The sequence below is a fragment of the Pygocentrus nattereri genome, chromosome 17 (genome assembly GCF_015220715.1).
Source record: "Pygocentrus nattereri isolate fPygNat1 chromosome 17, fPygNat1.pri, whole genome shotgun sequence".
NCBI lineage: Eukaryota > Metazoa > Chordata > Actinopteri > Characiformes > Serrasalmidae > Pygocentrus > Pygocentrus nattereri.
Window position 1 is genome coordinate 25687117 of NC_051227.1, and position 25902 is coordinate 25713018.

At 39.2% G+C, this 25902-nt stretch overlaps 1 protein-coding gene across 2 annotated transcripts; it reads left to right on the plus strand.

Moving 5' to 3' along the window:
• Nucleotides 1-875: 875 nt before the first annotated feature.
• On the plus strand, nucleotides 876-25201 carry slc43a2a (solute carrier family 43 member 2a). Of its 2 annotated transcripts, XM_017696853.2 has the most exons (15): nucleotides 876-1020; nucleotides 3144-3370; nucleotides 8528-8756; nucleotides 8936-8991; nucleotides 9088-9164; nucleotides 15932-16024; nucleotides 16272-16405; nucleotides 16664-16866; nucleotides 18935-19078; nucleotides 19335-19352; nucleotides 19617-19740; nucleotides 20042-20174; nucleotides 20492-20565; nucleotides 20653-20776; nucleotides 21439-25201. In XM_017696853.2, the coding sequence occupies exons 2-15, from the start codon at nucleotides 3211-3213 to the stop codon at nucleotides 21598-21600; spliced, it is 1731 nt and encodes a 576-aa protein (XP_017552342.1). In that variant the 5' UTR covers nucleotides 876-1020; nucleotides 3144-3210; the 3' UTR covers nucleotides 21601-25201. The 2 variants fall into 2 exon arrangements, with proteins under 2 accessions (XP_017552342.1, XP_017552343.1); XM_017696854.2 differs by lacking the exon at nucleotides 19335-19352.
• The last annotated feature ends 701 nt before the right edge of the window (nucleotides 25202-25902 follow it).

Genomic DNA, 25902 nt, shown 5'->3' on the forward strand with positions numbered 1-25902 from the left:
GTCCATGAAAGCATTTTGTGGGAATTCATTACAAATTTCAAAGGCCAGGAGGTTTTTCTTTCTTTTTTTTCTTGCCATTTGCTTGAATTCCTGTGCAATTATCTGTTTTTATCAAAACATCTAACCAAATTTCTTCTACTGTAAAATTAAACTGCTGTGCTAATTAATTTCACTCAAGTGCAGAACACGAGCAGAATATTAACTTGTAAATACTGTGTAATTACTCTCTCACACCACCAGAGGCCGACTGTGTGGTGTGAGTTGTTTTGCTGTAAAGTCTTTGCTCCTTTGTTTCTCCAGAGTTCTCCTTGGTACAGAGCTGTTAGATATAATCTTTCTTTAGTGGTTGCAGTATTACCATAGTCTTTTATGTTTCATCATCATAAATAGGCTTGCCGCGATCTTGGAGCTATAGGGCAACTGGAAGTATATTTATGTTAATATATTCATGGTAGTGAGGATTTCCCCTTGAGCTGTAGTGTTTATTGGTGAACTGGTGGTGATGAGGTTATATACAATTTCATTCATCATTAAATGACAGTTAAAGTATATCTAATGAAGGGAAGCCATCCAGCTGCCATTCAGGCTGTTTTCATCCCACTTATTTTTGATAGTTGATAGCTGATAAGTGGGATGAAAACAGCCTGGGACGACCTGACTTTACCGTCGAACTGTAACATGTGCCACAATAGCAGACGGCTGAGATCGCAGTAAACAGCTGTTTCACGGGAAACTTGCTTCACGAAAAGCACAGGGAACAAAATATGATGTTTCGTTACATATTCATTATCAGCGCGTCCTGATTGGCTTGTGTTCGTCTCTAGCTCAGGAACCAGCCAATGGCCAAGTTGACTTGTTTGTGAAGCGACCGGGTGCAAATATAAAAACAGGAATCTGAGATGTTCGGAAATATATCCGCACAAAGAAACCAAATAATAATAATAGGAGAAGATTAACCCTTTTTCTGCAACAAACGCGCTGTCGTGTCAAAAAAGAAGTCTGGAGGACGTTGATAAACAGGTAAGACTTTTTGTTCATTATAGGGATGCTCTGCAGTAAGTTAGCCAGTTAAAGAGTCTATGTGGCTCCTTATACACGATGACATCACATATAACAGTTTATTTCTGTGTAGTGCTTTGACGTCAGAGGTGAAAATTAACTGCAGATTGTGATGTAGCAGATTATAAACCTTGTATGCTCCTTTGGGCATCTCGCTGAACAGAGCTGCGAGCCTCGCCGCTTCAGTGGCAGCTTTGGGGAGGACACTGTTTATGTCAGATCCCCATATGAACCCCGTGCTGCAACTTTGTTCGTTGGTACAGTTAACCTGGACACAGCTTAGAGAGATGCTGAAAACAAGCTCGAGAGCATAAATTATAGTGAGGGTAGCTTTAATGCTTGGATATGGCATTTGAACATGATCGTTCTTGGTACATTTGAGCCATCAATACACTTGAACCATGAGAAATAAATCATTTTAGACAAACGGGGCTGAAGTTATCTTCCTATTCGCCAGTTTCTTGATCGAATTACCCGTTTCTGCTGCACCATTTAAGGTGGAACGGGAAAATTCGAGTAGGAGGCTGACTTCAGCTTCGTTTAGGTCAAGCTCGTACAGTCTGGGCTCCCTCAGCAGCTCACAGAAGCAGGGATAAACAGTCATATCGGATGAAAGTCCCATCATGACAGCCTGTCCATCAACACACTCCGGTGAAGGCGCGCCTTCCTGAACGCTGCGTCTAAACGACGATGACATTCACACAAAGCAATGGCCGGGTGCTTATCTCAACTAGGAAGTACAGAGTGTGTGTTGCATCTCCGCGGCTGCATATGGGGGAGATGAGTCTGTGAGAGAGTGGGGGGGGGTTACAGGCGGAGGCGCTGCTCATTACTCTGGCCAGTTCAGACCAGTTTTAAGGCTGCTCGTTTCCCGCAGGATACCGCATAGTATTAGGTTCGTCGCGACCGTAATCACAGCTGATTAGAGTTTTCTCCCCTCTGCGGGAAGTGTGTTCAAATACAACGTGAGTAATTTAGGCTAACATTCGGGAAGGCGTTCCAAACTGTAAACACACATATTTTGTTTGTTTGGGTTTTTTCAACCAAAAAAATGACATCAAAATCCAGCTGTTAATACGGTATTGTTTTTTTTTTCTCTCAGCTAGTTTCGGTGCACAAAGGAGGCCGCTGTGGTCTCGCGCCGCACTGGTTCGAACCGGCTGGATCTTGGTTTCACGTGGAGTTGTTGGTAGCCGTTTACGGTCTAACCAATGGGAGCGCAGCGTAAAAAAGAGTCGACCAATCAGTTGTTGCGTGGGCGGGGCAATGGGCGGCCCGATGGGCGGGGCTAACGGGCAGCACGCGTTGGAGAGCTCAGCTGTTTTTTTGTTTATGAGCTGTTTTTGTACAGAAGTGGAACAAAGAAGTAGGTTAAGTCACACAAAGCGCTCCAAACCACTGGGTTTCATGCGTAAAAACGAATTAAGCATGCCCATGTGTTCCCCCACACATGGTTCTACTATGTTTTAATAACAATAATAATGATACTAAAAATAATAATAACTTTTCTGACGCTGGGGTGGAACCCTCACAGCTTTAATCAGGGAACTTAATGTACCATAATCAATTGTAATGATATTTTCTAAGTTAGGGCTATTCCTAAACTAAGGCATTTTATTTTATTGCTCTGTTTTAAAACATTAGGTTAAGAAAAGTCTAAATACATACTTTTTACCTGGGGTAAACTAATTTAACATTAAAACCACTGTTGTACCTTTGAGAGTACATTTACATCGGTTTGTACCTTGCTGAACTAAATATGTACCTGCACAGTACCTTTATTTCTAATATGTATATGTGTATATGTAAAATAGTGAAACAGTATAAACAAAAAGTATATGGCAAAAATAACAGTAAAGAGGTACAGGGCATTAAAATGTGAAGAATAGGGATGTGAAAATAATTACTGAAAAAAGTTTATAGTTGCATTTTAAAACTAGCAGCAACATCCCAGCACTTGATGATTTTAATACCCAATTTGGACAATTTGGCGCATAATGCATCAGACATTCTGAAGTGTATGAAGATGATAAGCCAATAATAAATGATTTTGTAAGGCCTTAACTTCATATTGGGTTTTACAGGTTTAACCACCGAAGCTTTGAAGACTAGCTCTGTATTCACCAGTCAACTGTCACAGTTTCCAACATCATGGCTCCCTCGCTGGCCACAGCCTTTTCTCGCCGCTGGTGGATGGCAGTGACAGCAGTGATAGAAAACTTGCTTTTCTCTGCTGTGCTGCTGGGATGGGGCTCGCTGCTCATAATGCTCAAATCAGAGGGCTTCTATTCCTACCTCTGCAAAGAATCAGGTAAGATAAGTCATTAAGGTGAAACATGAGAATACAACCACATGACTTAAAACACTTAATAGAGGATTTATGTGGAAAGTGCTTATTAATCAGACTAAATGAGGATCTGACAGGAAGGAAACCCACTATAAACTTTAAGTCTTGTGGGCAGCTTTACCTGAGGTGAACCGAGGAGGCTGTACAGCTGTGCTGAGTGTGCTCACTTATTAAGTGTTTTTTGTTTTCATCAGTCTATCCTGATTAATTCAGCTTTTTACAGGAAAATGTTTGGCAGACTAAATTCAATTGCAAATGTGTCTTGGAATGTACTTCCCCATAGATGCCCTGACAAAGATGTTGATTCACCTTAATAGCACAATCCCACCCGCAGCTCCCAGTCTTTTTCAAACGGCTGCACCTTGTTATCTCCAGAGTTGAGCAGTTAGCATTGTTAGCTGCAGTAATCACATCACTGATTAATCCCTGCTTGAGTGAATGCAATATAATGTAATACTAGCACCACATAAAAAAAGCAATCTCATTATTCTCAGCAATCTCAGGCATTGGTCAGATACCCTAGACTTGAACTCAGGAGGCTTTGCTGCATCCAACTGCTTATAATTTGCTTCCTTTTTTGAGTTTTCATTAGTAGTTGCTGCACCTACAGGCTGGCTGTGGATCAGGGTGTTTAGGCTGAGCGAGGCCTCAGCATGATGTTGTTTTCAGTCCCACAAAGTTAATCTGGAGAGAAAACAACTTAGTAGAGATCAGACTGTTAAGCAGTGCAGTGCTGAGTCAGAGAAAGGGCTCTCTGCAGCTACATATATTTGTCCCAATGTTTTTGATCTATAATGAAATACAAAGAGACACAAAAGACTGGAGCAGTGTGCTGATGTAGAAGATAGCACCTGTAGATCAAAATGGGAAGCTGATGTTGACTCAGTCATGCCCAGTTTTATGATCAGGGCACGTATGCGAGTAGTATGTTTACACACCTCGACACACTAGTATGGATGTAAAAAAGAGATGAAATAAATCCCAAAGGAAAAGGAGAACAAATGGGAAATAATAAGACAAATTAATTTCTTTTAAATTAAACTGTTTTAAACAAAAAAAAAAGAATAAAATGTGAACATTTAAATCATTCAATTCAATCCAAAATATTTTAAAATAAATATTCATATTTCGTAAATCTAGATTACATTTGCAGTAAATAAAATGGACTTTGTTTAAAAAAAACTTTTTTTTTTTACAATATTTAAATTAAAAAATTAAATTCCAAAGGAAAATTAGAACAACATTTGGACTTTCAGAGAGAAATTAATGTGTAAATAATGAAACCTTTTTGCTTTCAAATGTGAATTTAATTGAATTTAAATCATTGAATTCACTACAAAATACTTTGAAACAAATGTGCACATTTCATAAATTTAAATTACACTTTCAATAAATAAGACTGTCTATATTGAAATCCACATCTATATTATCCTAATGGTAATAACTGAAATTCAGTTTTTTTATTTCTTTATTTTTGTATCTGAACTCTCTGTGGCTTCTGGTTGCATTAGGTTCTTGCTGCCCCTCAATAGCTGAGGTAGGCTCAGTGTTGTCCCAGCACACACTTCTAGCAATGGTTTGTTAGGACAGACAGAAGAAGCAAAACTACATGTGACCTTCCTAAAAAGAACTGGATACACTCTGTGACTCTGTCAGCAGATATGTAGGCCATCTATGATTTATTTGTTTTCACTCTTCTTTATATTCCTCCTTAGATGAACTGTCTCCATGTTCTGCAATTCTTGTGAGGGACTATGCCCTCTAAAGGAAGAAGCTTATGTAAAGCTGCTCCTCCAGTTCTCAGTAAAACAGGCACATGGTGCACGACTGTGTTTATCACTAGTGAGGGGCACAGAGTTAGAAATCATCACAAGGCATATAAACATTCTAATATAATCCTTCTTACACACATTGTTTATGAAGACAAATTCACAGATTTTTACTCAACATTCTACCTTTACATTTACTTTATTCTTTGCTGCACTGAAAAAACTTATGCATTAAAATCACTTGATTCTAATATAGTGCATCAACATGTGTTGTTATACTGTTTTTTATTAATGCGGAAACAATACATTTTACATTCACAAATACAAAATGAAGGTTGCTAAATGCATCTTGGCATAACTAACTAACAAAACTGTCTTGTTGTAACATATTTTATTCATACAGATATCTAATCCAGTAAATTCAATGCATCAGCTTTTTTCTGTGTACTTTCCATTGTGCAGCTGTTCTGTTTTTGCTTGTGATGTTTCATAATCCTCTTTGATTGATGAATTCCTCTGACACTGGATTGTGGTTGCTCCATTCTGAGAGGTGAAGCTGTTTTTCTGTGTACTGCATTCTGCTTACCCATGTGTTAGAATCTGGTCACATCCCAAAGTCATGTCAGAAGGCCTCTAAAACACTTCCACATGTCCTTGTGAGGAAACGCTACAGCAGTCTTTTAGCTGGCACTTGCCTCACTAACTGGCTACATGTGTCATTTAGCTCAATGTGACACAGTGGTGCCAAGCTAAATGAAGGCATGGCAGTCTACAATCGTCCCACTTATCTGCTGGGTGAGAGTTGGTGGGTAGTGAGCTTGTGTGAAGTTTGAAGCCACATATCAAACACTTTAATTCTATTTAATTCCATTCTTCTACTTCATATACAAACAAATATGAATCTTTGAATAGTCAGAAATAACAATGATTTAAATAGTTTGCAAAAGCTGTCTTTCAGAACACTCTTCAAAAAGGGTTCTCTGGAGCAATGACATAGAAGAACCACTTTTGGTTCCCAAAAGAATGAGTGTTAAGAAAAATTTTAAAGGAAGTTTTTTCTGAGAACTGTGTATTATCTTTGTATGTTCTTATGGAGAGTGACTTACAATTTAATCATGTTACAGATGTAAGATTAAGAGTCTTGCCCTAGGACTCTTATTGGTATTGTGTTAGCCTAGGCAAGAAAGGATTTAAGCCCCAGTGGCCCCTCAAATCAAAGCCAAGAAGCATTTAGGAACCTTCATGGTTAAGAGTGTAGGATAAAAACCCAAGGCTGAAAGTTAGTATGGGCAGTGTGCAATCTAAGTGACTGCATCAGTGATTCTGGACACAGTGCTTCAAATGTCACATGACCAGAAGCTGGGTGTAAGTGTATCACAGATTTGTGATTAGCTCATCACTATTATCTTCCTCTATCTCACATGTTTCCCTGACTGAATACTTCCATCTTCCCTTATCAGCAGCTTAGTTTACTTCAACCAGCACATGACAATACAGTGACAGAATCTTTCTGTCAGTGTGCTAGCAAAGTGATTTCTATACATCAGCTGAAGTGTCTGTTCTGACTCAGCTGTCTCAAGGTTAATCCAAGTTTGTGACAGGCAAAATCTACTGTGGTTCCTCTGCTTGTCACACGTCCTGTGGTCTCTATGCACGAGTTTTCATTATATCCACAGCAAAAATATGACTAGAACAAAGACTTGCACAGTCATGTGTGAGTAAATGAACAGGAATAAAGCACTCTAGAAAGTAAAAATGTCAAGGGCTCCTTAACAATATTGTACTGTGATTGGGTCCTGAAAGAGCCTTTTAATGAATGATTATTTAAGAAACCTTATTAAAGTTTGAAGGACCTCCACATAATGTAGTCTTTACACAAACGAAAGGTATTTCCTAGAAACATGTGTCAAAAAATACCATTTGAAACTATTCAGTGCATGGTTCTCAAAAAAGTGTGAAGAACTTTTTTAAAGTTTAAAGAACCTTCCACACAATGTAAAGGTTCTATCCCACTTCACCATTTTTCTAAAACATCCAAAATATCCAAACCAAGAACCAAATTAGTAATCTAAAGCAAGGCCCAGAACAGTCACGTCATCAAGTGTAACCAATAACATTGAAAGTAACAGTGTCAGCGTCAAAGTGAACAGTGTTTGGTATCAGTGTGTTAAGTGAAGCGATAAAGACCCTGCTTGGGTGTGGGTGCCCTCAAGCTACACAGACCATTTCCCTTTATTGACTCAGTGCAGCTCGGTGCTCCTTCACTACTCAGCAAAAGCCACAGAGGCCCAACTGTTGTTTGTTTTCTAGTAACTGGCTGATGTATCTGATCCATTTGCTCTGCAGCAGATCAGTCCTGCTCCACAAGCATGACTGTTGTCATTAACATTCGAGAAAAATTCCTTCATTCCAAAAAACACAAAGACATTTTGTCCTCTACAGGCTCATAATCATAACGCTCGCCCACATATTGCATAAACAGGGCACCCTCCTCAGCTCACACTTCACAACAGATATTCCAGAATGTTTTTTTCTAGTGGATTTGAGTGGATTCTGTGTTGCAAAGAAGGCAGATAAACAGCCTTCTGGAATAAATGATCAAGAAGGACTTGTTTCTGAGTCAAAAAAAATGATTATCCATTGGTCAAAACAGCACTGTGGGGGAGTGAAGCGAATAAAAATAAGGGGGGGGGTGTAAGTGAGCTGAAGTGGTAAGGTGACTCTTTATTTTGGAGAGTCAGAGTTCAGCAGGGTTGAGGCAGACAGCTCTGCTATTCCTGCTACTTGTTCACTGTATGAGGCTGTGAACTCTTTGTCTGACCTTTCTGCCTGTTTCCTGGCCATCTGCTCACGAGAGTCCTAGAGCACATATACAGAGAGTGAGAAAGAGAGAGAGAGAGAGAGATGGTAGGCCCGCTTTTCCAAACATGTTTCCTCTTACACAGCCTAGATGGTTCTAACTTGGGCTCCTCTGAAGTATTTGCTTAGAATATAGCTGGAAGTTGTCCATGTCAGCTGCTAACTAGTGATATCTATATGGAAATGCTTACACCCATAAGTGTAATATGAACCACCAGGTTCATGCTATACCTAATACACCCAAGCTGTAGGTTCTTTTAAAAGATATTAGATACTGTTACAGTGTAGAATTTTAAACTTTTGTTATTATGGCTCGTAATGTAAATAAGAAATGTTTTGGGGAGCAGGTTCAACTTAGTAAATGATTATTGTAGCAATTTTTATAACAGTCAAATATAATGTTTGGATACTGGATTGTACTGCCCATTAAAATTACTATTATTATGATTCCCAAAGCACCTTCTCATGTGTCCAATGTATTCTGACCACTTAGGTAACAGTACGGTCCAGAACATGTCAGAGGCGTCCAATGGAACAATAGTGAGTCCAACAGCTAAGGAAGAGGAGTTTCTGCAAATGAATGGCTGGCCCATCTGTAAAGAGCAGGACGAGATGCTAAATCTGGCCTTCACCATTGGTTCCTTCCTCCTCAGTGCCATCACCCTGCCTCTGGGAATTGTCATGGACAAATACGGCCCACGCAAACTCCGCCTGCTGGGCAGGTGAGTAACAGCATACTTGGTTCTGGCTTCCAGGACTGCAATTCAAGACTCCTTATTAGAAACCCCACAAATTATTAAGAATTGTTTTATACATGATTAGATAACTGCTTTGCACATAGGATAATAAAGAACTTGACTTGAAATGTAATGTCTCTTTTAATGTGAAATCTCTGTTGCAGTGCCTCCTTCGCTCTCTCCTGTATCCTAATTGCCTATGGAGCCAAAGATCCTAGAAGTACGCACAGAAACCGTAATTTTTCACAATACCATCAACTCAGCCTGTTATATTTTGGCTGTTTCATTTAAGACCATGTTTTTGTGACATCTGCAGATCTCTCTGTCTTGATCTTCTTCGCCCTGGCGTTGAACGGCTTTGGGGGGATGTGCATGACCTTCACATCACTTACGGTAAGTGCAGGTCTTTGTCTTAGACTCGCTTTTACTGATTTGGGCCTATGGATGTCCAGCTTAGTCAGCTGTACGCAGGCCAAACTGCAGTCTCACATGTCTGCCATGTGCCTCTCTGTTTGCACACTGCAGCAGCACTTGGCTCCAACCAGGAGCCAGAAAAAGACACTGCATCATGATGTATTAATGTTTGGTTGGGTAGAGCACTCTGCAGTTGTGCTCCTTAGCAATATGACAAACATGAGTCTATTTACTGTTCACACAGTTCTGTGGTCTGAGAATGACATGCACAGAGTATACAGTAAGCAGCCTCATTATTCACTTTATCTTCTTAAGACATATTTTTCTATATGGCTCTTAATTATTAGGCAACTGCTATGAAACTATCATCTGATATAAGATTTAACTGTGAAATATTTATCTCACAAATAATCAGACAACAAGATGGGCTTTATTGTCTTCTTTAGCTTGTGTATCTAGACAACCAGTGAAAATCACTTCATACAATTCTATAGCGATACACTATAGCATCAACTGTCACTTCACATACTGGACATTGGTACTCACATAGCAGGTTAGCTAAATTTAATTAACAGGTATCTGTGAACTGAGTGCCAATAGTATATATAAATAATAAATAATATCAGTTATGTATATTCTGATACATAGCAGGGATGCACTATATGAACAAAATATCATGTTAACATTCTACTGCTTAGCAACACATAAAAAAGTACTACTGACATATACATACTCCCCCAAAGCATGTCCGTTTGTAGCACTTGTTGTTAGGCTGGACCAGTATTATAAAACGCTGGCAAAGTTCTATTCAACCTAATATATTTAGGTTGAAGTTTCAGGTCAATAGTAAACTATTAACCACTGAGGACTCACATAAAGACCATGCTGCATTATTTATTATTATATTACCAAAACAATTCACATTTGTTGTATTAAAATACCCACAGAAACTCAACAAGTACCATCTGGGATGGGTTGTGAGTTATGGTTCACCCTTTGAAAAGGGAGGAAGAGGTTATATATAGAACCACAACAACTTAAATAGCCATTTAAATGTGTAAATGGCTTTGTCCAGTAAAATGGTTCTTCTCGATGATGGACAGTCTCTTGTATATGAATCTTCAAAGAACTTTGAGAAAACTGTCTCGCACCAGGTTTCTGTTATAGTTACAGGTCAAAGAACGCTTTATGCTGAGAGTGGTGGTTAGAGGACTTATTTGCATAACACAGGCCAATTTTTTGCGATAATGAATAAAACCCATATATTTTGCAGCCCTGGTACACACATAAACACACACAGCAGAGTTAACATAAAACATGAGAGCCTTAGGCCACAACCAGTTTTTCTGCCTATATTGTTGATTTTATTCTCTTTGCTCTGTCTCTTCAACAAGCCTCAGCTTGTGCCAACATGTCTGTTTGTGTGCTCTGTCTGCACGTGCATGTGTAACTGGAAGGAGAAAGATACTGAGAAATGGAAAACCATGTTTGTATGTGTGTGAAAATGTGCATGAGGGCACTCCACATAAAGGAACGGTTTGTTTCAGCTGTTCCAGCTGCTGTGCTCTAGTGAACTCTCCCCAGCTGTTTGAATAACTGTGTGTTTAACACAGCTGATCAGAGGTGTGAGGTTAGAAGTACTAAAGGAACTTTTTTGTCCTACTTTGTTGGACTTTGTCACTTGTAGGTTTTTTGTGCTTAATTTGTTTGTTTTGCAAGTGTTTTATTTCCAAGTTGAACTGGAAAACCTGGACTTTCCATAATGAGTAGTTACAGTTAATGCAAATTTTTTTGATGAGTAAGCAGTTTTGATTGCTAATGTTGAGAAACTGGTTCTGACTCAAAGCTGTGCACAATAACCCAAAGCACATGCTTTAATGCCACATATTATAATAAAAAATGAATATTTCATTGTTTTGTTAAAATGAATGCATTTTTCAGTCTGGTCTGATTTTTTTTAACTAAGCACAATACAGGCCAGGCAATATGAAGAGAGCTCAGTTACATATGTCAGTCTTAATGTAAAGCACAGTAACAAAAATAGCTTGTTTCATTCTAAGGAAGAAAGCATCTAATATTGTCAAGAAAAAACTACATTCTGTTTTTGTTGTCCTTTACTCGTCCATCTGTTCTTTTTTTTCCTCACCACTTTTCTTGCCTCTTGCTCTCTTTATTAGTTGGCTGCCTGCCCTTTTCTCTCTAGCATTTCTCTCTCTTTCCTTTTCTCTCTATCTCCCTCTGCACACTGAACACTACATATGAGCCAATAACTGCAGTAAACTAGTGAGAATAGCAAGCAGTAAAGGATGGCTGAGAGATGAGAGAGATTCCTTCCACAGATCACCTCACACCCTGGGCTTGTTCTCAGGACTGTGACTCAGCTGTCTTTCTCTAATAGCCAGACAGTCCCCTCCCTTCCCTCCCCCCCCAACCCCCCCCCCCTCTCAGTTGCAGGACAAAAAATATCTTGGCTAGTGAAAGCATCTTAATTGTATACAATAACTACAATAAAATAAGATTTCTTGTCATGTGTGAGTTGTAAGACTGTTATGAGATTATTCAACCTCTTTCTACACATATTTTTCTTATATAAAGTGAAATAACATGACTGTATAATATTATCTGCCAGGTCTCCCAGATAATTTCTCTTGAGAAAATTGTTTAAAATAAGGAAAATGCCTAGACATAGGTTGAACAATCTTATAGTAGACATATTGCTCACATCAAGATGTTTTCACTTGCGTAGATATCAGTTTTGTAGTGCTGCAGTGCCTTGAAATGATTTGTAACTGTTTTTAGTCTTGTTGGATCATGTGAAGATTTTAGCAAAACAGGTTTAGCTATGTTCAGTGAGAAATCAAGAGAGAGAGACAGAGAGCAAGAGTGTTGAGGGGGCAGATGGAGTTAGATATTGGATGAGTAATAATAGCTCCAGATAGAAACAGACACAGACACAGCCAGTACACCCTGTAAACAGGACAGGTTGTTCTATCATGCCTGTTGTGGTCTGACTGGCACTGATCTGAAGGTCATGGTGATTTACTCTATCATACTGGGACCATGGTGCCAGACAGCTGCACATTGCTGTTTTTCTGACAAACTTTGCTTTGTCTGCTGAATCTCCTTAATGAAGACGAAGTGGGCACTTAGCTGTCCTATCAGAAGAACTGCAACAGCAGACTGTCATTAAAGGACACTGTTAATGTCATTGTATTTCACCTCATTTCATAATCTGACTCAGGGCTGCCAGGCCAGGACCAGGCCAGTTTTTACCAGTTTACTATGGGTTTGTGTTTGGTTAATGGCTGCATACTCATTTCTCTGTCCTTTTCGTTTCCCTTTTTTGTCTTTCTAGGCCTGGAGCTAGTGTCTGAGTTTTAGCCACTTTAGTTTTGTCCTTTCTACAGCTTTGTGTCTATGACTCACTCTGTTCCTCAATGCAAAGTGCTGCCTGTTCAAGCAGCAGGCTGAGAGGAATTGGCAGTTCTGTACTCTGCTGTACAGAATGGAGAGGGTGACCAAGCATTGAATTGAATTAGTACAAAGCTACAAACCCCATTTTCAGTCCTTCTTCATTATTTGTAAGATTCATTGGTTTTCTTTCTTTTCTACCACCTGCACATTAGATCATGTTATGCTCTACATTTAGAAGTTTTTTGGTTATATTTCCTTTTAGAACATTTAGTATTTCTTCCCCTGGAAATGATCATATATTATCAATTATTATACCTTGTGCCTTTACTGTAAATGGACATTGATCACAAACAAAAGCTTTCAGGAACAAAAGCTTTTCAGGGTCAGGTCCAAAATTAGCTCTAGTGTCCCTGAGTGCAAACATGTGCTTCCAGTGAACACAAAGTCCAGCTCAAACAATACTACGTTTAATCTGGGCTCCAGTTCAAATGAACCCACTTGCATTTGGGAGATGCACAGGCCATGGTATTTCTCCTCATTCTGTTCTCTGATCACTTAGACCCCAGCTCTCCTGTTCAATCTTTTTGTTCAAATAACTCTTATAACTAAGAGTTATAAGTTGAACACCTTAGTGTGTCTTTAACTATGCCAAAAGCCTAATAAAAGTCATTATCCAAAAGCCTCAGTCAGTGACTCCTCAACAGTGAAGTGAACATGTAACGACAATTCCATGGCTCAGTTGTTCTTAACTATAAATGACATGAGTCAATCAGCTTTGCTGCACAGTAAGAACACACATCTATATACTCTATATCATCTTTGTAATTAAAAACTTGCCTCTTAGAAACTGTAACTTTATTGACAGAGGAAAACTTTCTGAACTTAAAGATTTTATAATTATTTTGTATTATTTAGTAGATGTGTCACAACTATTACATAATCGTCTGATCACAATTATTTAAGGTCACTGCAGTTTTTTCCAAGTTATTAGCTTTTACAACAAACAGAATGTGTATTGGGTGCATTGGTTGGTCCGAGTCAAACACTCCTTCAGCTGTACAGCAAAGGGGGAGTGGGGGGCTCTCACCTTTAGAGGGCAGCGGAGAGTAATGTTTTTTTAATTGATCATAAGTTGTCTCTGTCCATTCAAGATAAGTGTCAGGCAGTCTGGCCACTTAAGGTTTGTACTTTAATAGTTGGATAGAATAAACAAATAAGACTATTACATTGTTAATCACTATTATTTATATGGCAATTAATCATCAGCTAAACCTTCATGTTGATGACAGGTCTATTTATAAATAATTTTGGACCATTTCTTTTTGTCCACTGGTATTGAAATGCTTAAGGACAGCTGGCATTTTCAAATGGTGCAAAAATAAAAAATAAAAAACTGCAAAAATGTAGTTTGGTGCTGTGCCACGACCATATACAACACTGATTGTTTTTACCTCCAAGATATTAAGTCATGCTGTTTGTCCCAGTTGGATGATTATATTAAATGTTGTGTTCTAAGACCATAAAGGACAAATAAGAAATGTAGGTGAAAGTTTGTCACAATGCTGTCTCTTTGTCTGCTGCCTCACGTGACAGTGTGTGCCGTCTGAATAAGGAATAACGAAAGTGTTGGTGGTGTCGAAACAAAGTCGTTTTATTCTGTATGTTCCATATGAGTGTGCTGGTGTGCTGTGCTTTGAACTTGTTCTATCCTGTTTACTGCTCACTCAGCTTTCTGCAGCCTTGTGTAAGAATAGCAATCGCTCTCCTTCCTGCCACCCTGCCAAGTCCTTCATGTGGGCCTATGGTGTGCTGCCAGCTTGGGGTCCACTCTACACCCCACTGGCCAAAAACTGGCCCTTTAGCCTCCAAGGCAATTTTTTTGCATTGGGCCACTGTGTGTGACTGTTATTGTTAGTGTCATCTGGGATGTTTTGGCTCTCCGTAGAGCTGACGACCTTTCCTCTAATTGGACGCAGTGAATGACGTCTGGGATGGGCTCCAGGCGGGACTCTTCATTCCTGCCTGCGGGGTGTATGTGTGTGAAGGAGAAGGAGGGGGGACAGGAGGGATGCCAAAAGAACATGTAGGAGGGTTAGGTTCTTGGAAAACTTGAACTGAACTGTGAACAATTGGCATGTAAGAGTGCCATGAACTGTTTGTCCATATGGTCGATTCATGGAAGTCATAAACGTCTTAAAGCACTCTGAAAAAATAAATGGTTTGAATTAACTTCATACAAATCAAATGGAGTCTTGATGGGATATGCTGAAAGTACATTCTTAGATGTATTTTTCTAGGAAAAAAAATTGGAATACAACTTGTGGAGGAACCTCTATAAACTTTAAAACTTTATTTACTAAACATGGTTCTTTAAAGATCCATCTGTTCAAAGGATCCTAAGGGAAGCAAAAGTGGTTCTTCTATGTCATGAAGGCTCAATGAGAGCTTAGTTTTTTAAGAATGTGAGTAAAGTGGCTGTAAATAATGTGTTTGATTCATGTGGAAATGATGTACACGTTTAGATCAAACTAATTCAATGCATTCCTTTTTTTCATTACACATGGAAAATGCCAAACACCTTTTGTAGCACTCTTTTGTCACATATCCTGTTGCTTTTCATGGTTCCACACAGTTTTCATGCCTTCTTTACCTCTAGCTGTAAGCCTTTTGATAGTTGTTTATCCTAAGCCCACACTTTGGAAGAGGCAGTGTTCTCTAGTGCTTTCCCTGCCGAAGAGAAATATTATCATACAAGCCCTTCTAACCTCCCCTCACTCTCTCTCTCAGTGCTAAAAATATTTTCATCATGCAATCACATCTGAAAGAGAAGCCCCCCCACCCGCATATCACTCTCCTTTTTTGTCATGCTGATGCAATATTTACTTCTGTGGCTAATAAGCTTGTGATGTCGAAACACCATGTTTTTGTTTTTTGCTTGTTGTTAAAGTAAAAAAAAAATCAAGTTTAGATTTTTTTGTGAATTTTGTTGTGCTGTAATGAGGATAGTATGTCCTATGGATAGACAAAGAGAGAGACAGTAAGACAGACAAACAGCTTTATTAATCAGAGAGGGAAATTGTGTTGTTACACAAGCATAACACTTAATGAATAAATATAAATAAATAAAAATACAAATGTAGAAATGTCCTATAAAACTATGTCCTATACACTGTCTAATGGCAGATGCATTGTAAAATCTGCTTGCTGCACCATAGCTGAATGAGTCTGGAGCAAATGGTGCTCCAATGTTTGACTTGAATGCTATGGAAGAAGTCTGAGACATTGTCCATAATGCACAGCCAAACTAGATGCTCTCTGCATTTGTTTTTCAGCTTCCCAACATGTTTGGAGATCTTCGCTCCACTTTCATTGCACTCATGATCGGATCCTATGCGTCTTCAGCTGTCACCTTCCCTGGCATTAAGGTAAAGATCATCTACAGTAGTGTCATATTTCAACTGAAGTTTCAGATAATCTGTCAGAAAGTATTGACCCCTCGAACAATATGCATGCTGTTGTTAATCCTAAAATGTATTAATCAGAAACTACAATGAATTATTCAGTAACTACTGTCAAACTACTATGTATGTATGTAGTTATTAGGGCAAATAACAGATGTTTAGGGTTACATATGGATGCTTAGGTTAAGGTGAATGTCTATTGTTCTTCCAGGTGATCTATGACCTTGGTGTGGCCTTCATCACCATCCTGCTGGTTTGGGCTGGTTGTGCTGGCCTTGTCTTCATCAACTGCTTCTTCAACTGGCCTCTGGAGCCCTTCCCTGGACCCGAGGACATGGACTACACGTAAGTGACTGCTTGCAGTTCAGTATAGTCTAGTTTTAATACATTTTCACGATCAATCTTCTCCATGACAACTCAGCCTGTTTCATCCAACAATCTGTTAAACACACAAGAGGACTGTTTTGTCATTATAGGCTGTAAATTGCAAAGCCAGAAAATTGATTTTTGGATGTGACCATTTATCGAGCTCAAGTCTAGTTCACCAAGTTTGTCAGTTCATCAGTCTTTAATGTCACTGTCTGTCTGTGTTGTTTCCTTCAGTGTAAAGATCAAGTTCAGCTGGCTAGGCTTTGACCACAAGATCACTGGAAAGCAGTTCTATAGGCAGGTGACCACTGTAGGCCGCAGACTAAGTGTAGGGAACTCCATGAAGAACCAGCCCAAAGTGTTGGCCACTCAGGAGGGCAACAAACTCTGCTTGTCCACTGTTGATCTGGAGGTGCAGTGCAAGGCTGCAGAGGAGTGTAAGTATCATGTCTGTTCATATATCTCCTGAATATCTCCTTAACTTGAGGGGTTAGTTGCTAAATCCTAACCCTGACTGTAAACTAACTTATGACACAACTGTAGGACCACGTCTACCTTGACCTCATGACTAGGAAATACCTTCACAACTGCCAGTCAACCTTCATGCTACTTATGCAATCCTACCAAGAGGCAGTTTTGTTCAAGCTCACATTAGTCCAGACAGACAAGAGAGAAACAGGAGTTTTGCCAGCAAGCTGCCTCAAGCCAAGTGATTTACAAAGGCTTTCCCTTCTTTGCTTAGGCCTAGCATCCTGATCCAAAGCGTAGTAGGGAATACGCAAGAAAGAAGATAGGGATAATGAATGGTTTTGTTTAATGGAATTCCTTTTGGTAGGCAGAGTCAGATTTAAAGCCAGTGTCTCGGGTCCAGTGTGATGAGGTTATGGAGACCAGTCTCAAGCTGTAGATGCAAAGGAATTGGGTGCACTTTGCCTGCACTAACCTAGATCTGTATCATACAATTAGGCCAAACACCTCTCAAATGCACAATCTCACAGTCCTGTTGCCCCTGTTTAAGGGTCTTTAAACCTCTGTGGGGGTCCAGTTTTGGGCCCTTTTATGCCAAACGGACCATGCAATTGATTCAGACCGTGTTCCTAGAAGCAGTGTAGTAGATGCATATTTGTTGGGGGCCAGAGCTGGCAGGAGATGGGGATAAGGGCAGACAGCAGTGGGCCAAGCTAGAGGAAAGAGCCTGATTTGCTTTAGCCACTCAGCAGGAGCCCAGTCTATGGACTGTGGGAGGTTTTGGAAAGGAGGGCATGATGCTGATCTATTCATACTGCTAATACCCTCAAACCCCCATGATTCCACTCCTCTTGTCAGTTACAGTAGGCTTTAGCATCAAGACAGCTCTATGTGTGTTTGTGTGTGTGTGTGTTTGGGTAGATTCCTCAACTACTAGGCAATAAGCACTGGCCACATATGTGGTCACCATCATAAAGGCCTTTTCAGCACCAGACACCATGAGTTTATAGCCCCAAGACTGGCTGATTATTAACTGGCTAAAAACTTCCAGCCTCTAATGAACATTGGGGGTGTGTAGCTGTTGCCTTGCCAGCAGAGCACCTGCAGAATTATCTTCCATTTAGAGTCCCTTGTAATTAAAAAGCATTCCTGACTATCTCTCAACACCCACAAAATGACCAAGCTACAGTAGTTTTCCAGTTACGGCAGTTGATTTCTGAACCTGAAATAATGCAGACCTATTCAAGGACAGCCAAATAGGATGTTTAACCCTTTAATGTCTTGACCAAAAATCTGCAACTTCTACTGTTTTATTCCACTCTTCTACATTGACTCTCAGTGCTGGTTACTTACTGTCACTTGCTTTTACTTACAAAGCTGATGTTTATTTTATCACAAACTATTATTCTGAACAAACAAACATGTGAATTAAAATATACTTCATGGTTTAGTTGCCTTTAACTTTACTCTGATGAAACAAATCAATAATAAGCAATCTTTGAATTCTGTTTTGAAAGGATTTGTATCTGTTGCAGTGCATTCAACAGTAAAGTCATGGTGCTTCTTTTATATAGTGAAATGATATTTTATTGCTACTTCTGATCCTTACAATTATTTTTAGAATTAATTCTATCATGACAATATTTAACTATTTTCTTTAAGCAGTTAACTGAGTATACATCAGTAGTATTAAAGAAATGGCCCTCTCCTTCACAGGCAGCCACATGGGATGTAGTGAATGTTCTATAATAAGAGAGTTATTTCCCAAACAGTTTATGGGACAGTTTATTTAACACTATGGCAAAGGCTTCTCAATGCACATGTTTTTACTTGTTTTCACTGTAGATGTAAAAAAGAATGCCCATTTTTATGTGCACAAGAATGCTTTTAAAATGATCAGTATCTATATATCAGTATCTAATTACTGGTGTGTTTGTCAAGCTAAGGTTAATGGACCATTTTCAAAGAGTGATAGCACTTGTTCATGGTGATTTATTTTTTCGTCTTTCTCATCTCTTTCCCTCACTCTCTCTACAGCCCAGTCATTCATGCGCAGTATCTTCAGCCCCATCTTCATGCTCAGTCTCATCACCATGTGTGTCACCCAGCTACGGCTGATCTTTTACATGGGAGCTATGAACAGCATCCTGGACTCCTTTTCTGATGGAGACCTCACCACAGGTGTGTATTTATTACTCAAAAATGTCTTCAAGCTAAGCACTAATGAGTGCACACAGGTTAGCTGACTGCTTGTCTGCTTCCTCGTCAAACTCTTTCCTGTGGCACATAGCTGATCTTTCACTTATTCTGAAGCATTGTTAATGCTGGAGGAGGTATTACTACTCTGCCTACTCTTTCTGGCACACTTTGCTAACTCTTTGCACTCTATGTCCTGTGCTCTGTCTGCCTGCTCTCATGCTTCTCGATGCCTTCTCAGTGGAGAAGATGGAACAGGGTAAGACTGCAGGCCAAATCAGATGTGCATTCTTCATTTTCTGTCCTACACCTCCTCCTCCCTTTGACATTGATTCACCTTGTCATGTGAAAGCGCTAACAGATCCCCATCTGACTTAGAGATGGTGCCTTTGCATTACATTCATAACTCACCCATCAAATTCATCCATCCATCCACCTATGTGTATGTCAGAGTGGTTTTAATAAAGCTGTAATATCCTTTGGCTTACTCTCACTCTTGTCTCTTGCTGTTTCTGTGGCTCAGTGGACACATACACCTCTATCTTTGGAGTGCTGCAGCTGCTGTGTCTCTTGACTGCTCCAGTAATCGGTTACATCATGGACTGGAGACTAAAAGAGTGTGAGGATGAGAACGAGAAACAAGTCAAGTGAGTGGCATTTCCAACATCAGGCCATGGTTATTTCACCCACGGATGTTTAAAAATTAAGGTTTCTAAACGGTTCTTGGCTTGGACATATGGTTGTAGGAAAAACCTTTTAATTAGTATGGAACCTTTACATTATGTGGAGTGTTTTAAAAAGTTCTCCACAAAAATGGTTTATTAAACCAAACGACGCTCTTCTATGAATTCGCTCCAATGAACTTTTTGAGAGTGTATGGCATGTACTGAGTTGTGAAACCATGTAGAGTCCAGTTAACCACAGTCTGTTTTGTCTTTCTTTTCACAGGGATCCCACACAGCCAAAGAAGCGCGACAGGAAGATCCAGAAGATCAGCAACGCCACCCGGGCCTTCATCTTCACCAACCTGCTGCTGGTGGGGTTCGGGGTCACTTGTCTGGTGCCCAGCCTGCATCTCCAGGTAAAAGAATGACAGTATATATACTCTGTGTGTCATGTAGACTACAGAACATACTAAAAACCCAAAAGGGAAGGAAGTGTTGTAAGGCAAGGCAAGATCACATGTTACTGCAGCTGTTGCAGTTGGAACTGTGTAGTGAGACAGTGCCCCCTTGTGGATGATACTGTTACTGCAATTTCATGTCAAGACACCTCCATGTTTCTTAATCATTATTTATTCATCACATAAAGTATTTTAGGAAACAGGGAACACACAAGGCACCTGGGGGAGTTATTGTGTAATTCTGTATTCTGAAGACACTACTCTTGCACTTGCAGATTTTGTCCTTCGTGTTGCACACCATCGTGAGAGGTTTTATCCATTCTGCTGTGGGTGGCTTGTATGCTGCTGTGTAAGTGCCAGCTTTGTTTTAGGCATTCATTTGTCTGTTTGTTTGTTTGAATGTTGCTTATAATTGTTTGTTTGCTCTCTTCTGAAGGTACCCTTCCTCTCAGTTTGGCAGTCTGACAGGAATGCAGTCTCTGATCAGCGCTCTCTTCGCTCTGCTGCAGCAGCCTCTCTTCATGGCCATGATGGGCCCATTAGAGGGAGACCCTCTCTGGGTGAGGATTCAAACACGCTATGAACCTTTACAATGATCCAGCTGTGTACATGATTTCCACATGAATAAAATATATCAACACAAATATTGGCGGAAGTGCTGAAAGTAAACCAAAAGAGACAACTGTGTTGACTTTATATATTTTACCATATGTTGAAATGGCACATGTTTAAATCAAGTAAATCCAATGCATTACTTTTCAGTGAACAAACAAACATCACTGTAAATGCCCATTACAGAGTCAGAATTGGGTGTCAACATAAAGTCACATATGAAAGTATGGGCTCCTCTGGTGAAATTAGATTTTTTGTTAATTTTTTTCTAAGTGAAGATACATCTACTGTTTTTTTTCCTGAATATAACATACTGGAAAAAAACACAAAATCTTGCCTGTGCAAAAGATATGGCACATAATACATTTTATGTTTTTCTTTCCAAAATAAACTCAGCAAATTAATAGAAACTGTGCCTAACATTTGTAGAAACAAGATACACAAAAATAACTTATTTTTCCTTTTAAATATGACCAAAACATGTTATTTGACCTTTGGTGTTTTTCATACAACTATTTATACCACTATCGATTTCAATGTGTCTACATTAAACAAAAATGGATTAACAGGAAACTGAAATACTTTGTGTTTGATTGTTCTCTGTGTACAGGTTAATGTTGGCTTGCTGGTTGTCAGCATGCTGGGCTTCTGCCTGCCCTTCTACCTGCTCTGCTATGGCAAGCAGCTGCGCCGGCAGAAACAGGAGCGCGAGGATGATCCCAAAATCTATGTCCAGATCAACAACGGCACCAACTCAGAGGCCTTTGTTTGAACATGCACAAGACAGCAGGAGCCAGAGAGACATAGAGAGAGAGAGAGCCAGGGCGAAGCAGGGAGGAATGCAGAGAAAAATGAAAGTTACAAGCAGTCTAATTCCACCCTCTTCTTCCCTTCATCCATCTGCAATCAGTGTTCAGCCACACTTACACGCAAATAGACAAACACGTGCACAGCCAAAGCAGCAAAGACACTTTAAACTGTAGTTTAAAGTCACAATGCCACCCTGACGTGTTTACACACTAAATACTCGAGTGGGCTGGATAAACACTGTAAAACACACAAAGACACACAGCTCTTCTCCCTTACTCACTCACAGATTATCTATGAGCTCATCCGTAAAGCAGAAATGGGCCACACACATCCATCCAGGTCAACACCTCAGGAACGAGGGAAGAAGGAGCAAGAGGAAACTCTGCTCCACGCAAAAACACTGTCCTGCCCTCATGTTTTGATTTTGCTGAAGTTTATTCCCAATCTTCTTGCTAAGGAGATGCAAGAAACAATAACATTTGACACAGCTGATAAACCCCGTCCATGCTGAGAACACTCAATAGAACTCAACAGAAGAGAAACTGACAGTCACGTTTTGTTTGCCAGTAACTATGACAGACACCTGCTTCATCTCTGGTCACTCTGACCCCTGTTTACAGTCAAACTAGATGCTATCTTCTACTCTAAGATGCAGTCTTAAAGAATTGCTCTGATCCAACAGCATGCATAGCATGGGCATGAGACTGCAGGCTTTTCTGAATGGAACTAGATCTGAGGCAAGCTGCATGCACATAGATGAAACCATGTCAAACGAAATCTTTAGATTTTTAATCTTTAGAATATATTCAGTATAATAAACTTGTCAATGTTTTTAAGGTAATCCCAAGTTCTGTAGGCTTTGCTTGGGTTTGGCATGTAACAACAGATATCAGACATTTCAGGAAAAAGTACGAAAACCAAAGTGCTGTTTCTCTGAATATTATCCATGCAAAATGGCCTGCAACAGTTTCTTTTCCCCAACATATATGATATGGTTTTCTGACTCCATTCAGAATGTTGCAGTAGTAATATTAATTATAATAAAAAGCTTCTCATACTGGTCCTCCCAGACAGTCCATATTTTCATTCCTTCTTTGTTTTGGGAGCTCAAATAGCACAAAAATGTGGACTGTCTGGGGAGCCCTAAGAACCAGTTTGAGAACCATTCCTATAAAGTAAAGCTTTTTTGAATTATTGATTTGGTCAATTGACAGCAATCAATCAGTAAGGGGCAGTGTTCAGAGTCTATAAAGTCACTGACTCGCATCAATGACTCACATACAGTGTAATCAACTGAACTTCACCAGCAATAATGTGCCACACCATAATTGCACAATTATTAGATTGTAGGTAATGTGCTGATCATTGTGTTTCCAAATGACCTGCTCAGTAGTAGCCTACTACTGGCTAGGTATTACACCTTAGCACGACAGTAAAAGTGCATATGAGTGTTCTTTTCATATATTTACTTTGTGAAATGTTTAGCTAGTAATAATTCTTGTCATATGTATTTACCTGCAGTATGACTTTGTTCAAGTTTTATTTCCACAATATGTGTACATGTATATGTGTGTATGTGTTTGTGTGTGTTTATGGAGAGACAGCATGTTGGTAAAGGGATGTGAGTAGGATGATCCGCCATCCTTGTGACAAAAGTTGAGGATTTAGCACGGCTAACAGTAACAGTGCTTATGTTACTTTTTGTGGAGCATCCATACATTTGTACTGTATTCCTATCCTGATACACAGCTAAACAAGACCAACACACAAGGTCTTTTAACCAAGCAGTAGCCATGTGTGTGCTCAAGGATGTTGGTCTACCACAGTGTTTACCTAAATGGTGCTCTTGAAAAAACTAATTACACTTTCTGTAATAGTCAAGTATTAGTTTAGCATATCTTGCGACAGCAGTCACACTGTGTGACAAAAAGAAAAAAAAAACATGTAAAAACTTGAATTCATATTGACCATCAAAAAGGGAGAGGGAGATGCTTCATCTCTAACGTGTCTCTTCTTTGGTCCCACATTCTTGTAGCTCATCATATGCCTGTATTAGTACAGTGTAATGGTTCGGTGTCAGCTTTATCAATGTTCAAATCCTAAATTCAGATGATTTACCTCAGCACTTCCATGTGCCCCTGTGAAAAAACAGTGTACAGCTGATTTAAGATGGTTTTGAGTGGAAATGTCATTGAATTTGAGTGAAATGTCAATGAATTTGCATGATCTATGTCCTGTCAACTCACTCTTAAAAGTAGCGGTGCCGAATGTGGTTCCTTGAGTCATGCCACAGAAGAACAACCTAAAAAAAAACTTTCAATAGATGGTTCTTAAGAGAAACATTTTGCAAATGAGATGTATGGGAACCTTTTTTAGGTTTGAAGGACCTCCACATAATAGAGAGAACCTTTAAATTTGTCTAAAAACTTTACATTGTGTGAGGTTTTTTTAAACCAAAAATGGATCTTCTGTCGCATTGTTGAAAGAATCCACTGTGACACCTTTATTTGTAAGAGTGACTGTTTATTACTATTTCTTATCCACTGATACACCCATGTGTAGGTATGTGTATCACACAGAGACATCTCCACTATTGTAGGCCTTAGTGAATGAATGATGTGTTGAATTAACGGCACTAGTGCACCTTAAGTTTTAATCAGGTTGCTGAAAGATTCTGCGTAAAAATGTGCCCTTACTGTCCGTATAAACAGCTCGCACATTCCGTGTGATTGTAGAATATATGGACCTATTAACCTTGAATACTTTTTATGTGTCGCCCCTAAATGTGTCTATCTTATATATTTATATAACTTTCCCCAAATGGAGATGTCTCATTGTGATCTTCAACAGAATGGATGTTCCTTTATTCTTTCTTTGCTCTCTTTCTCTTATACACATAAACAACAGAGCTGTGCAGAAAAACAGGTTAATCTATCTCACACCCTTCCTTTATTGTCTGTCTCTCTTAGCATGAATATGGAGACTAGTGGTGTATAGAGTACCAGATGGATGGCTTTTACTGACTTGAACATGCCTAGATACTGCAGGTGGAATTGTTCATTGATGCAGTACTGTACTAAAGCGCGATGAATGTGGGAGTATGACCTTCATGCCCCGAGACTGGGAGAAGCAGCACTTTTTCACTGCCATACCTTAAATGTTAATCCTTTTTCTCATAATACAATCATGAAGCTTTTCCACATCACATCTCCCCAATCTGTTTGTTTTACAGAGTGATTGATTGTTGATAGCAGTGCAAATGTCTGAAGACGATTGTGGGATGTTGAAGTGTAGAAAGAGATATCAGCTGAAACATCAATGTTATTTTTTTATCCTGACTTGTATTTTATAGTTCATTTAAATGTAGCCTGTTTTGTTAATTGTTTCATCTTTTCTAGGTCCTTTTTTTCTCGTCTGTGTGTGCATTGAAATATTTTTGTCTCAATACAGTGTATGGCATTTTGGTTACTTTTATCACTATTTAGCAATTGTTATTCAATTTTTTGATTATTGTTTCAACAAAAGAAAATCAAGTATGAAAAATAAATATAAACCCAAAATAATTTGTATAAAAATAATTGTCTGTGTCACTCTTGTCAGTCTGTCACGCTTGCCTGTAAGTTCTTAGTTATTTTGTTTTATTTGCATCTTGGATTATCTAGAGAGAGTCAACATATAACACTCTTGACGTCTTACTTCAAAGAAACTTTGTAGCATGGCTTGAGCTTGAGAATCAGTTAACAATTGAGACCTATAGATACTATATATTCTGTCCTATGTACATTATATGCAGACTTCTAGTTAGTTTGTGTCGTGTGTGTGAGAGGGAGAGATGTATGTGTTTGGGGGGGGCAGTCATTCAAATTAACTGTCACTCTGTTATTATGCAGAGTGTTTGAGTCCGATTTGCACCCTCTGAACAAACAGTCATAACTCGGGAAATGTTTACTCGATCGCTTAACCAGATAGATGGTGTGAGATAAGACCCCTTGAGGATTATTTTGGTGTAATGTTGTGTGTATTGAGAAGAAAATGTCTGAGTTATGACAAATCTTAAAATTGATTTTGAGAAATTTACATGGGAGTGAATGGGACAGTTTTCTGTGCCTAGTGCCAACAAATGCTCATAACTCTAAAGGTAATTGATAAAATAATGAGCTATTTTGAGCTTTCAGAAAGGACAAGTTTCTCTACCATTTAAAACTGAAACGGAGTTTCTAGGTGAAAGTTTAAGGATTTTAAGCAGTTTTAAAAAGTTTAAGCA